Source organism: Myotis yumanensis, unplaced genomic scaffold, assembly GCF_028538775.1.
Source record: "Myotis yumanensis isolate MYYU_CA2020_CCGP unplaced genomic scaffold, mMyoYum1.0.hap1 SCAF_2, whole genome shotgun sequence".
Classification (NCBI taxonomy): Eukaryota; Metazoa; Chordata; class Mammalia; order Chiroptera; family Vespertilionidae; genus Myotis; species Myotis yumanensis.
In genome coordinates, this window is record NW_027223753.1 from 33,229,970 (window position 1) to 33,241,978 (window position 12,009).

The 12,009-nt window shown below is 37.4% G+C and overlaps 1 protein-coding gene across 2 annotated transcripts in view; it reads right to left on the reverse strand.

Annotated features, from left to right (window-relative positions):
* Positions 1-12,009, reverse strand: part of LOC139001790 (selection and upkeep of intraepithelial T-cells protein 1-like) — a 77,389-nt gene that overhangs the window by 13,909 nt on the left and 51,471 nt on the right. The window contains exons 4-6 of one of the 2 annotated variants that reach the window (XM_070403328.1): positions 3,150-3,296; positions 1,791-1,862; positions 289-387 (exon numbers count right to left, since the gene is read on the reverse strand). In XM_070403328.1, coding sequence (XP_070259429.1) covers positions 289-387; positions 1,791-1,862; positions 3,150-3,296 — 318 coding nt within the window. The remainder of the gene's footprint in view (positions 1-288; positions 388-1,790; positions 1,863-3,149; positions 3,297-12,009) is intronic. The other variant, XM_070403329.1, reaches the window with a different exon arrangement.

Sequence of the window (12,009 nt, forward strand, 5' to 3'; positions counted from 1 at the left end):
ATATATATAGTGATTAAGTAACCAGTACCAGGAGTTAAACTGGATGGGTTGAATTCTGCCAGCAGAATTTATTAGCTGTATGATTTTATACCTGTTGATTTACTTCTCTGTGCCTGTTTGCTCACTTGTAAAATGGTCAATAATAATACTTACATATGTTTACCACAAAAAGTAGCATTAGTATATGAAAAGTAACAAAATATAGTAAAAAGTAAGAAATTTAGCTTCTCTTTCCTGCAAAACCATGTTTCATGTCCTCATATTTCTAATCCTTTCAGTCCCATTTACCTTGTATTCCAAATTTCACATAGGTGTAAATAATGGTAATAGAAACTACTGATGGTGTTGTGAGAAGAATAATCATTTTCAGACACATATACAAAGGACCTGAAACAGACAGAAAGAAACAAAAATAATGAAACTGAAAGTTTGGAGAGTCAGCAGATAAAGCGAAAGTAGGTAAAGAAAATGCGTTTATCTTTAGTTGCCCCAAATCTTTAGACCTTTCAAACTTGTCTGAGGATAAAGTTTTCCATTCTGAGTTTGAATAAAGAGAATGTCTGACAGTGGGATGGCTTGTGCAGAGGGAAGAGCAGGTTGAAAGAGTGATCTTTCCCTGGTTAACATTATCCATGCCTACACAGATCCAGCTAAGGAACGGGACCAGATATAATAGGTATTTAAACATAATGTCTATTTCTTAGAACATATGAGCCTAAAGGCTGTGATAATGACCTCAAAATGACTACTGGTAATATGAGAAGGATGATACAAGAAAGGATTCTTAGAGACCTGGAATGCCAGAGTTAGAATTCTCAAAGTTTAGGAAATATAGCCTTCTGGTCAAAGTTGAACATATCTTGGAGATATGAAAGGTATATTCGGTCTCTGCTTAAAACTCCCACAGTGAGAAATTAACCACTATCACAGATAGTTTTATCCATAGCTTGTCAATTCTGATTACTGGAACACTTTTCCTTACAACAAACTGGGTTTTCTTCTTAAAATTCAATTTTATTTTCACAACTTCTAGAGAAAATTTACCACAATTTTATCCTGAGGTATAAAATTCTGAAAACATTTCAAATAAGCAATACTTGAATGAATGGACAATATTTAGCTTGGAAAAGACAAGACACAGAGGACCTCATCAGTGCAGCAATCAGATTTCCAAGGGTCTGTCTGTGATAGGGAAGAAGGAATCGACTTGTGTGTATAATATTACTGGAATTTGCAAGGAAGCTAAAGTATGCTCAATGTGGAAATACTTTCTCATACTGATACTTGCTTTGAAAAGGAAAATAAATATTCTTAATAGAGAGATGTACATTCTATAAATGAGAAACAGTGATTAAAAAGATAGTATTTGAAAATAAACTGCCCTTGGTTTCCACCCCATCTCTGCTAGTTACTGTTATCCCTGGGCAGGTTACTTAAGTATCTAAAATAAATTTTTCTCAACTCAAAGATAAGAATCCTTTACATATTGATGATTGAGAATTATATGAATAACTAGAGGCCTGGTGCACAAAATTCATGCACGGGGCAGGGGGAGGTCCTTCAACCCTGCTTCACCCGCTCACAACCCGGGACCGCTGGCTCCTAACCACTTGCCTGCCAGTCTGCTTGATTGCCCCTCATATTACACTTTTATTATTATAGATTATTATATATAGTTGCCTTGCTCAAAGCTGTAAGGACCTGCTTGTCATAGAGATAGAAAAGTTTTAATTTTTACTCTTGATTATGGCAATTAACTAACACAGATGGCCACTAAAATGGTGACTTACCAAAGAGTGTATAGCAAATGGTGCTGATACGTCCTCTTCTGTGAAAGCTTGTATGTCGTCCATTGTATCTGCCTGGGTACATAAAAGAGTAAAGTTTCTGTCTGTCTTTGCAATCATATGAGCGAATTGTGTAAGACCCCAGCCCAGTCTGGTTTGGTGCTCACAGAATAATATAGCACTTTTTTTCTCATTGCTCCATTGGTGAAGATTTCCTAGAAGTTGCAGGATATCTTCCTTTTAATTTTTCCTCGACACTCTGACTTTACTTATGTCTCTCACTTTTGCTTTCCCTCCAGCCCCCACCCACAACAGTAACTTGCTCCAGGCTCACTTCACTCCAGTGTCTAGGAGATCGCACAACACATCTGCCACCATAACCATGATTCTCAGCATTCCTGGTGCTCTCTGTTCTCTCAGCTTCCACTTCCAGTCCAGGGACTGTGACCAGAACTATGATTCCCAGCATTCCTGGTGCTCCTCACACTCTCAGCCTGTGCTTCTGGTCCAGGGGCCACAGAAACCAAAAGGACAGGAGACTCCAGCAGCAGGCAAGCAGTGCGGCCAGAACCACCTGAGAGTGACCTGGGACTCCAGCAGTGGGCAAGCGGTGCGGCCGGACCAGTGGGTCCAGGGACTCCAGTGGCAGGAAAGTGGCATGGCAAGACCTGTGCCACTTGCCCGCTCCCCCCCCCCCCCCCGCCCCGGCGGGGCTGAAAGGACTGGGGACTCTGGCGGGGCTGAGGGGACTGGGCACTGTCATCTTGTGGCTATGAGTGCTGCCATCTTTGTGACAGCATGAGGGTCAATTTGCATATTTCCTCTTTATTAGATAGGATTATATATAAATTGCTCAGCCTAAAGCTTTGCGATAAATGTTGAAACAAATATAGCTATTTAGTACTTTTAGTGCTTTAGCTCCATGAATTGATAGAGCATTGAACAGATGGGCTCTAAATTACCCTTTATATTTAAAATCGTAACTTATCCAGTGACCTGTATCTATGCAGCCAAACTTCCAAGTTGACTTTTACAAGATCATAGTAATTATCAAGAGAGTCTTTTAAAAAAATTTTTTGAGTTTATTTATTTATTTTATTTTTTAAATGATTTTGAATATATTACATGTAATAAACATTAATATTTTAAGGAAAAGTTTTTAAATATAATAATATTACCAAAACTGTACTAACATAGTATAATATCACAAAAGTTCTATTTTAGAATAGACATAGAAGTAATCCTGTTATTTGCAGATTTTTAATATTTTCTACAACTTTTGTGATGAGTCTTTTTAATTTTTTTCCTATCATCAAGAGAGTCTTAATAATTATGTACATGTATATTTCCTAGAGGTCTTGCCTGTTAAAATTGATCTTCTTCCACATCTGTAATTCAAATAAGCATAGGATGCAGCCAGGATGACTGAAAGCCCGAAGAGCACAGAATTAGAAATAATACTAGCATGAGTAACTTTCTTCTGAAAATTATGCTGCTGGAATAGAATATCTGAAATACAGCAAATGAAAACACAACATTAGGAAATTAGTAGTGACCATCTAATAAAGTATCCCTTCTAATCTTTGATTGCCCTGTGCCACCTTAGTCCAGTTCAGTACTACTATGTCAGGGTTGGGGAGTAAAACAGGGTTATGCGTAAATATGAGGCTTTAGAACGGTTTGGGAACTTGGGGATAGGTCTAAATTTGGGAAAGGCTGCCAAGAGCTACCAAGAGGTATTTCTCTTTGCTTTTTATTAGCCATATATGACACATACATTTCCTTAATAAAGAAAGGAAACTGTATTAGCCTCTGACATAATGCACCTTACTGGGAGCAGAAGAAAATGATGATCCTGAGACTATTTCAGAGATTACTAAGAAGATAGATTGAACACAGACTTTCCAAGGATATTCCTTTTATAACTTTATGAAGGGAACTCAAGAACTTTCTTTTATACATGGAGCAGCATATTTCTGTAATATTTAAGGCAACAATCTCTGGAGTCAGACTTTCTGGGTTTGAACCCAAGTATTATCACTTAGTGGCAGTGGCAGTTATTTACTTTGGTAAATTATTTAACAACTCTATGCTTCATTTGTCTAATATTTATTAAAAATTTGAGATAAAATTTTCTAATATTAACTAATAATAAACTGAGAATATATACATAATTTAGATTAGTTTACTTAAAATCTTAGTGAGAATCAATAAATCTCAGCTATTATTATTATTTTAACCTTTTAAACAATTTTATACCCACATGTCTACTTAAACACTTCCAGTGATGATGTAAGTATCTGATGAAGAACAGGTTCTCAACATGTTCCCTCTTTTTTCCTCTAAATGCCAAGAGTGCTAATATGATTAATCAGAAAATCAGAACACAGCATGGCCACATTCCTCTATGAATAGAGTCACCAGATATTAAAGAGGTTAGTGGTCAGATCTATTTTTCTTATTCCTTGCATTATTATCCATTCTATAGGTGTGTAATCTGATTTCAACTATCTCTTCATCAATTCACATTCATCTCTTTCCTAGTGCCTGAGATAGATAGCATTAGATCAGAGATAACATTGTCTGTTTTGTATCAAAAACTTACTATCTTATGAAAACTAGTATCACAGCCCACCAGATTTTTTCTGTATTGGGTTTTCTGCAACAACTCAATTTATACCAAACATTGACATTTTTTCTTTCTTTTTTTCTTTCTTTATTTCTTTTTTTCTTTCTTTATTTCTTTTTTTCTTTCTTTCTTCCTTTTTTTCTTTCTTCCTTCCTTTCTTTCTTTCTTTCTTTCTTTCTTTCTTTCTTTCTTTCTCTCTTTCTTTCTTTCTTTCTTTCTTTCTTTCTTTCTTTCTTTCTTTCTTTCTTTTTTTTCCCAGTATTTATTCTTTCTCATATATATTTTCAATCATGTTTCTTGTGTGAATATGTTGCTGTGACTAAAGAAAGGAGTCCACTCTCATACAAACAGATTTGGGAAATAATCTGACAGAAATTTAAATCTCAATATCATTTTAAAAGGTACAGCCATGATCTATTAAAAAAAATTGTTCCACAATTTAAGCTGTCTGAATATAAAAAAAACTATTCCTCTAAATCAGCGGTTCTCAACCTGTGGGTCGAGACACCTTTGGGGGTCGAATGACCCTTTCACAGGGGTCATCTAAGACCATCGGAAAACACATATATAATTACATATTGTTTTTGTGATTAATCACTATGCTTTAATTATGTTCAATTTGTAACAATGAAAATACATCCTGCATATCAGATATTTACATTACAATTCATAAGAGTAGCAAAATTACTGTTATGAAGTAGCAATGAAAATAATTTTATGGTTGGGGGTCACCACAACATGAGGAACTGTATTAAAGCGTCGCGGCATTAGGAAGGTTGAGAACCACTGCGTATCAAGCTGAAATATGCTTTTTTGTAATATATGTATTCTTTGGTTCAACCTACTTTTATAGAAAGATGACTAAAATGGTAGTGGACTAAAATGGAGGACAAATGAAACCTTATATTAGATTAATGAAATTCAGAACTTAAAAATAAGAAAAGCTAGCTTTTCTTCTTTTCTGTTCATATGCCCATACATTAATATGATTTTCTGATTTTCAATCTCTTGAACTCAAGCCTTAGCATACATCGTTTGTTCTATCCTCTATGTTCACTATAACCTACTAGAGGCCTGGTGCATGAAATTTGTGCACTCGGTGGGGGGCAGGAGGGTCCCTCAGCCCAGCCTGGGCCCTGTCACAGTCCAGGTGCCCTCGGAGGAGTGGGCCTAAGCCAGAAGTTGGACAGTCTTAGTGCTGCCAAGGAGGCAGGAGAGGCTCCCACCATCGCAACTGCATTCGCCAGCTGGAACCCAGCTTCTGGCTGAGCAGCACTACCCCTGTGGGAGTGCACGCCCCCTGTGGGAGCACACTAACTGCCAGGGGACAGCTCCCGCATTGAGCTTCTGCCACCTGGTGGTCAGTGTGTGTCATAGCGACTGGTTGTTCAACCATTAGGTCAATTTGCATATTAGCCCTTTATTATATAGAATAACTACCAGGAAAAATATTTGAGGAAAATAATTAAAATATTACATAAATCATGATAAGATTTTTTTTCTGTTTCCCAATTATATCATTTATAGCAGAGGTCCTCAAACTTTTTAAATAGGGGGCCAGTTCACTGTCCCTCAGACATTCCACACATGCACACTGTGGGCCCGGGACGAGTCGGCTGCTAAGCAGGACAGGCAGTGGCGGCAAAAACACCCGGCGGGCCTGATAAATGTTTTCGGTGGGCCACATGTGGCCCTAGGGCCATAGTTTGAGGACCCCTGATTTATAGTGCAAATTAAATTAGGACTCCATAGGTATTAGCATAATTCTGTTATGCCCCCTAAAATATTGAGTATAAGGCAATTAACTGTTCCTCTTTGTTGTCAACCCTAAAATTGAATGCTTATTAACTTGTACTGAACTTCCTCCCTATACCTCCCAAATCCAACTTGTTGAGGCCCCCAACTATCTCCTAGCGGCCTAGCCTGTCATCCTTCATATATCACACCATCCTCCTGAAGACATCTTACCCAACTAATATTCACAGTGATATATATCCACTTTTTATGTTTGAAATACTTAGTTTAAGTTATAATGCTATTTGAAAAGAGCAAAAAATATATATTTCTACTTTATTCTCTTACTTTTTAGTGCAACCAGACAACCTAATAGCAAAAACTGGAGGAATAAACCACCCACTAAAATTATGAGAATAGCAGTCCTAAGCAGATTTTTAGCTTCCCCTGGAAAAGAGTAAGGTACTGGCTATCCTGAGGGTGAAGAGGAGAATATATATGGCTAAGTGACCATCTGACTGTCTAACCAGCTGGTAGGTATGACTGTGCTCTGACCATCAGGGAGCAGACACTCAGCACAGGAGTTGTTGAGATGCGTTGACTTGGCAACTGTGGTTCTCGGGTGATGCACCTGGAACCAGAGAGGAGGGAGCCCAATTCTGGAGTGCGTCACTGGAGAACCACCCTCTTGCAATCTGGGACCCCTCAGGTGATGTTGGAGAGCCGGTTTTGGCCCAATCCTTGCAGGCCAGGTCAAGGGACCCCACCTGCTGGAGGGACCCTACTCACTCTGTAGACACCCTTGTGTGCCCCAAGTGTGGCAGGCCAGGAAGGAACCATGGGAGGTTGGCTCCAGGGCGTGTCCAGCCCATCTCGCCCAGTCCCACCCCACCAGTCACCTTCTAATTAATTTCCTTTCAATGTGCACAAATATTTGCACCGGGGCACTAGTCTATATATATAAAAGCCCAGCAACCAGAATGGCAGAACAACCAGAATGACCAGAATGACCAGTGGCTATGACATACACTCCGGCAGCCAACTGGCCTAATCCAGGCCCCAGTTGCCCCCTCCTCAGCCGGCCTGGCCCCTGATTGGCCCCCAACACTGCTATCAGGGGCAGAGCTGGTTGGCCAACTACCCACAGCCCCTCCCCCAGCCAGCCACATCCCCGATTGGCCCCTAACACCTCAATCAAGGATGGGGCTTGCCAGCCAACCACCCACAGCCCCTCCTCCCAGCTGTTCCCACCCCCAATGGGCCCCTAACACCCCAATCGGGGTTGGGGCTGGCTGGCCAACCTCCCACAGCCCCTCCCTTCCACTGGCCTAGACCAATTGGCCCCCATCAGGGTGGGCCAGCTGGACCCCACCCATTTGTGCACCAGGCCTCTAGTGTGTAAATAAAAGGAAAAAAATGATTATGTTTATTTTATAGTCTCATGACTTTTTCATAGGTAATTATAGGGGGGAAAAGGTATGTGTTGAATACCTTGAGATGAATTCCATTGCTCTCAGTATCCAGTACTCATATCAATTTTTTTATATTATTTTTAAGGCTAAATGGACACTCTAAAGTCACCTTTTAAGATCCTTTCTCCACGACAACCCATGACAGAAATATATCCCTTATTTTTGGGAAAGTGAACAGGGCTCAAAGTCAGATGATGAATTATTTTCTGATCTTCACTCAGTAATATTGTGACATTGGATGACTCAACTTCAACACTTTGAGTTGGAGTCTTCATCCATTCGCATTTATTAAATATTTTTGTTAAAATATTCTGTCTAGTGACTTACAATTGGAAAAAGTATTTTATATTCATTTCTATTGAAATTTTCAATGATTTAATAATTATCTTCATTTGAAAAGTGAGAAAATTGAGATGGCATCACCTAGCTAGAAAGAGGGGTCTCAAAATACCTGAGAATTGAATGAGCTCAATATTTTAAAATCCTTTAAAATTGGATCATGCTGGGCAGAAAATTATTATTATTCATATCATCATTATATTTTGTACATTAAAAATTCCCTTTTAGTATCTGGCTCTGTTATTATTTCCAAAGGTTTAATGCAAACTTAAGCTACATGACTCAACATGCCTGTTTGTTTGCTCCTTAGTTCATAATGCTTCTAAATGGTCATCAATGGGAGAACCCATCTCTTAGCACGCACCTGACATCTGAATGCTTGTTCTTTTCTCTTGGCCAGTTTCTGGATGCTGAAGCCAGCATGTGATCATTCCCTGGGACTGTTCAAGGAAAAGAGTAATATGCATATGGAATAGACCAGCTTCATCCTGTGTCTCAGATTTTGATGAAAGTGGAATTATTTCTCCTCTGCTGTTAACCCACTGCATCTGAGGCTGCGGGAACCATCCTCCTGAGGAACATTTAAACTGGATCCCTTGGATTCTATTTATTTTTACTTGAATTTCTAAATCCAAGTCTGGAGCTAGCAGAGAGAAAACATATACAGGTTAGTTATTTAAGGGTTGTCAAAGGCAAAAGATCATCCTAATAATTTCTACCCTGCTATATGACAAAACTACACATAGCTGTCAAAGGGAATGAAAAAGGAAATAATGAGGATCCAAAGGGTATATGGATGATAATTCAATTAGCCTTTGACACAAAAAATCTCCCCTGATAATCATTGATTACATGCAATAGATTAAAAAGTCATTGCAAATGATTATAAAATTGTAGTTGATGCTGACCTTTTTGATATCCTCAATGAAGAAAGGAAAATTCATCATTTGGGTTACCTAATGATCAGTGTATTATAAGTTGGAAAGATCAATAAGATCTATGTTTTCCATTGTGGTTTTTCATTGCCCACAAGGGATAGCTAAATTCATTTTTTTTACTTATTTTAATTTATCTCTTCCATAAACTGCTCCTGAAAAGAAAGTGGGTAAACATATGCAACTACAATTGTGAATTATGCCAAGCATTTATGAAAAAAACTCTTCATAGTTCTACCTGCAACTGTAATTATGTTATGCAAATAGAGAATGCAGCAGTTGTGACATTTTAATTATTTGCTATATATTTAACAAATAGAAAGTATATTTACATTAATTGGTAGTTCTTACCATTATTTTGAATATGTAATTTTAAAAATCTCAAATACCTGCAATCTTTCCTGAATTGTAAATATAGAAAGTTATTTATATAATTTTACATGAGTTAGAATATTGGGGGAAGAGGGCATTTCAGAGAGAGCAAAATAACCACATAAACACTTTTATTTGGCTTCTATTAGAAAGTCCAAACTATGGGGCCAAAAAGAATTGTAGGAAGGCACTCATTCATATAAACAAATGTTTAAATTTTACTATGTACTAGGTACTATCCTAGATTTGGGGGATGAAACACTAAATAATATGTGGTGTTTGACTTTGAAAGGCTTATAATCTAGTAGAATGATACAGACTAATAAAGTTTAATAGGAACCACGATACATATGTTCACAAGAATTCTATAGCAATAAGGAAACTTTTCACTGAAAAGTAGGCATTTTCCAGGTGGTAGAAATTGGAGAAGAGCCAGAGGTCTGGAGAGGTCATTCAAAAAGAGAGACCATGGATAAACCACACTTACTTAAAAGCCAAGGGAACACAATATATGCACACATGACATTTGCTGTGCTTCTCCTGCAGCTGGGAAATTTAAAAGTGAGCTGAACATCTGTATCTTAGTGACAATTCTATATTAAGTCAGGGAGTTCATTCATTTTAATTCATTGATATTTAATTATTTCAGTGAATTGTTAATTAATTCTGCAACCGAGTTACCAGTCTATAGGTGGTAGATATTGATATAAAAATGAAATAAATAATTTAGAGGAAATATGTAATGTGAAAATTGAAGAGATTTAAGCACAGAGTTCTGAAAGCACCAACAGTCAGAAATAGAGGTGAGCTAGAGCCATAGAAGATAGATCAAGAGGAAGGAAGTAATAAAGTGTCAAATGCTGCAGAGAAGTTGAATAAAACAGAATGAAAAGCAGCCTTTGATTGGCAATTAGAAAATCACCAGAGTGGTACCTGAATGTAGTGGCTTGAAGGGTAAGTGGAAAATAGCATAATGAAGCAACTCAGGATATTTTTCTCTTAAAATTTGTATTTTATAGTGTAGGGGTCTTTTTTTTCCTCTTAGATCCCCCACCACCTTTTTTTAAAAAGATATATGGAAGATAAATGAGTTCAGACAGGAACAAAAAAATACAAAAGTAGCAATGTCACATTGTCCCCCCAAAAATGAGAGATGGGGCAAAAAGCTTTATTGAGATAGCCATCTCTCTAAAGATTCATTTGTGAATGTGTCCCATTAATTAACAATTCAGTTTTTAATAGAAAAGTGAAGATATAAAGAATAAGAAAACAAAATCAAAAAGTCTAGTTTTGCAAGTTTAACATTCAAGGGAAGAATTTGTTTTCTACTTGACATTTCAGTTTATTTAGGATTGCTGACAGATGCTAATGCAATTTTATTAACACAGCCTATTGTATGTAATAAGAGGCCATAGTTTTATGTGAAATATATAAAAACAATTTATATGCCATAAGCCTTGTTAGAAAGAGGTGATAGGAGTAGAGACTTGTGAGTGAATCCATTGATGGTTTATCATTTGTAAAATTATCACATATAGGTACTTATTGGACCTTACAGTCATTGGAACTTAGCTAAGAAATATAAGATTAAGTTTCTGCTTATATATATATGTTTTGACAATATCCTTTCCAAAAATTTTAATCTTTCTTATAAAATATTTATATTTATTTAAAAGAGGGCAAGCAATTCTGCATTTTATTCAGTAGACTGTCTGTCAAACAGGAGGAGTATTGATGAGAGAGAGAGAGAGAGAGAGAGAGAGAGAAGAAAGACAATGAAAAGTTGAATGGTTCAGTTACATTAAATTCCTTCAAATTGCTATTCAAAGTTCTTTATCAATGTACACTCAAAGCAAAGAGTCAAAATAAATAGAACTTTTAGAAAAGAGATAAAACTCCCAACTTGTACTTGAAAATTAGAAGATGCCTGTGGACTGGTTATGTTTTCTTCTAGAATTCTTACAGTTTCAGGTCTTAGGTTTAAATCTTTAATCTATTTTGAGATGATTGCTTTTCAGGTGCACACCCAATTTCCCCCACACTGTTTGTTGAAGATATTATTCTTTTTCCATTGGGTATTTTCAGCACCCTCATTGAAGATCAATTGGCAGTACATGTGTGGGTTTAATTCTGAGCTCTCTATTCCATTCCACTGGTCTGCCTGTCTATTTTTATGCCAGTATCATATGATTTTTATCCTTCATTTTGTTTATGTGGTGTATCATGCTAATTGACTTGTAGATATTGTACCAATCTTGAATCTCAGAAATAAATCCTACTTTATCATGGTGTATGCTATTCCATGTAGGTTTGTGTAATGATGTTTGCACAATGACAAAATTGCCTAATGATGCATTTCTCAGGATGTATTCCCACCATTGTGATACATGACTGTCTATGTTACATACAAGAGAATTCTTTAAAATGTAGGAACAAACAGAAATGGAAAGTAAAGATATAGAAAAAAGATATCCCATGCAAATGAAAACCAAAAAAACTGGGTCACCTATATTTATATCAGTAAAAATAGACCAGAGAAAATGGCGACCGGCAGGAAGGTAGGGAGGGAGAGAGTGTGAGAGTACAAGGAAGTGATAGAGGAGTGTGTGGACATGTGTGATGTGTGTGTGTATGAGCTAGGGACAGTTAGACTCTGCAGGTCTTCTAAGGGGCTGCTAAACTGGGCAGTCTTAGGTGACGGAGCCCCACTCCCTGCACGGACGCTCCTGGGCGGCCAGCAT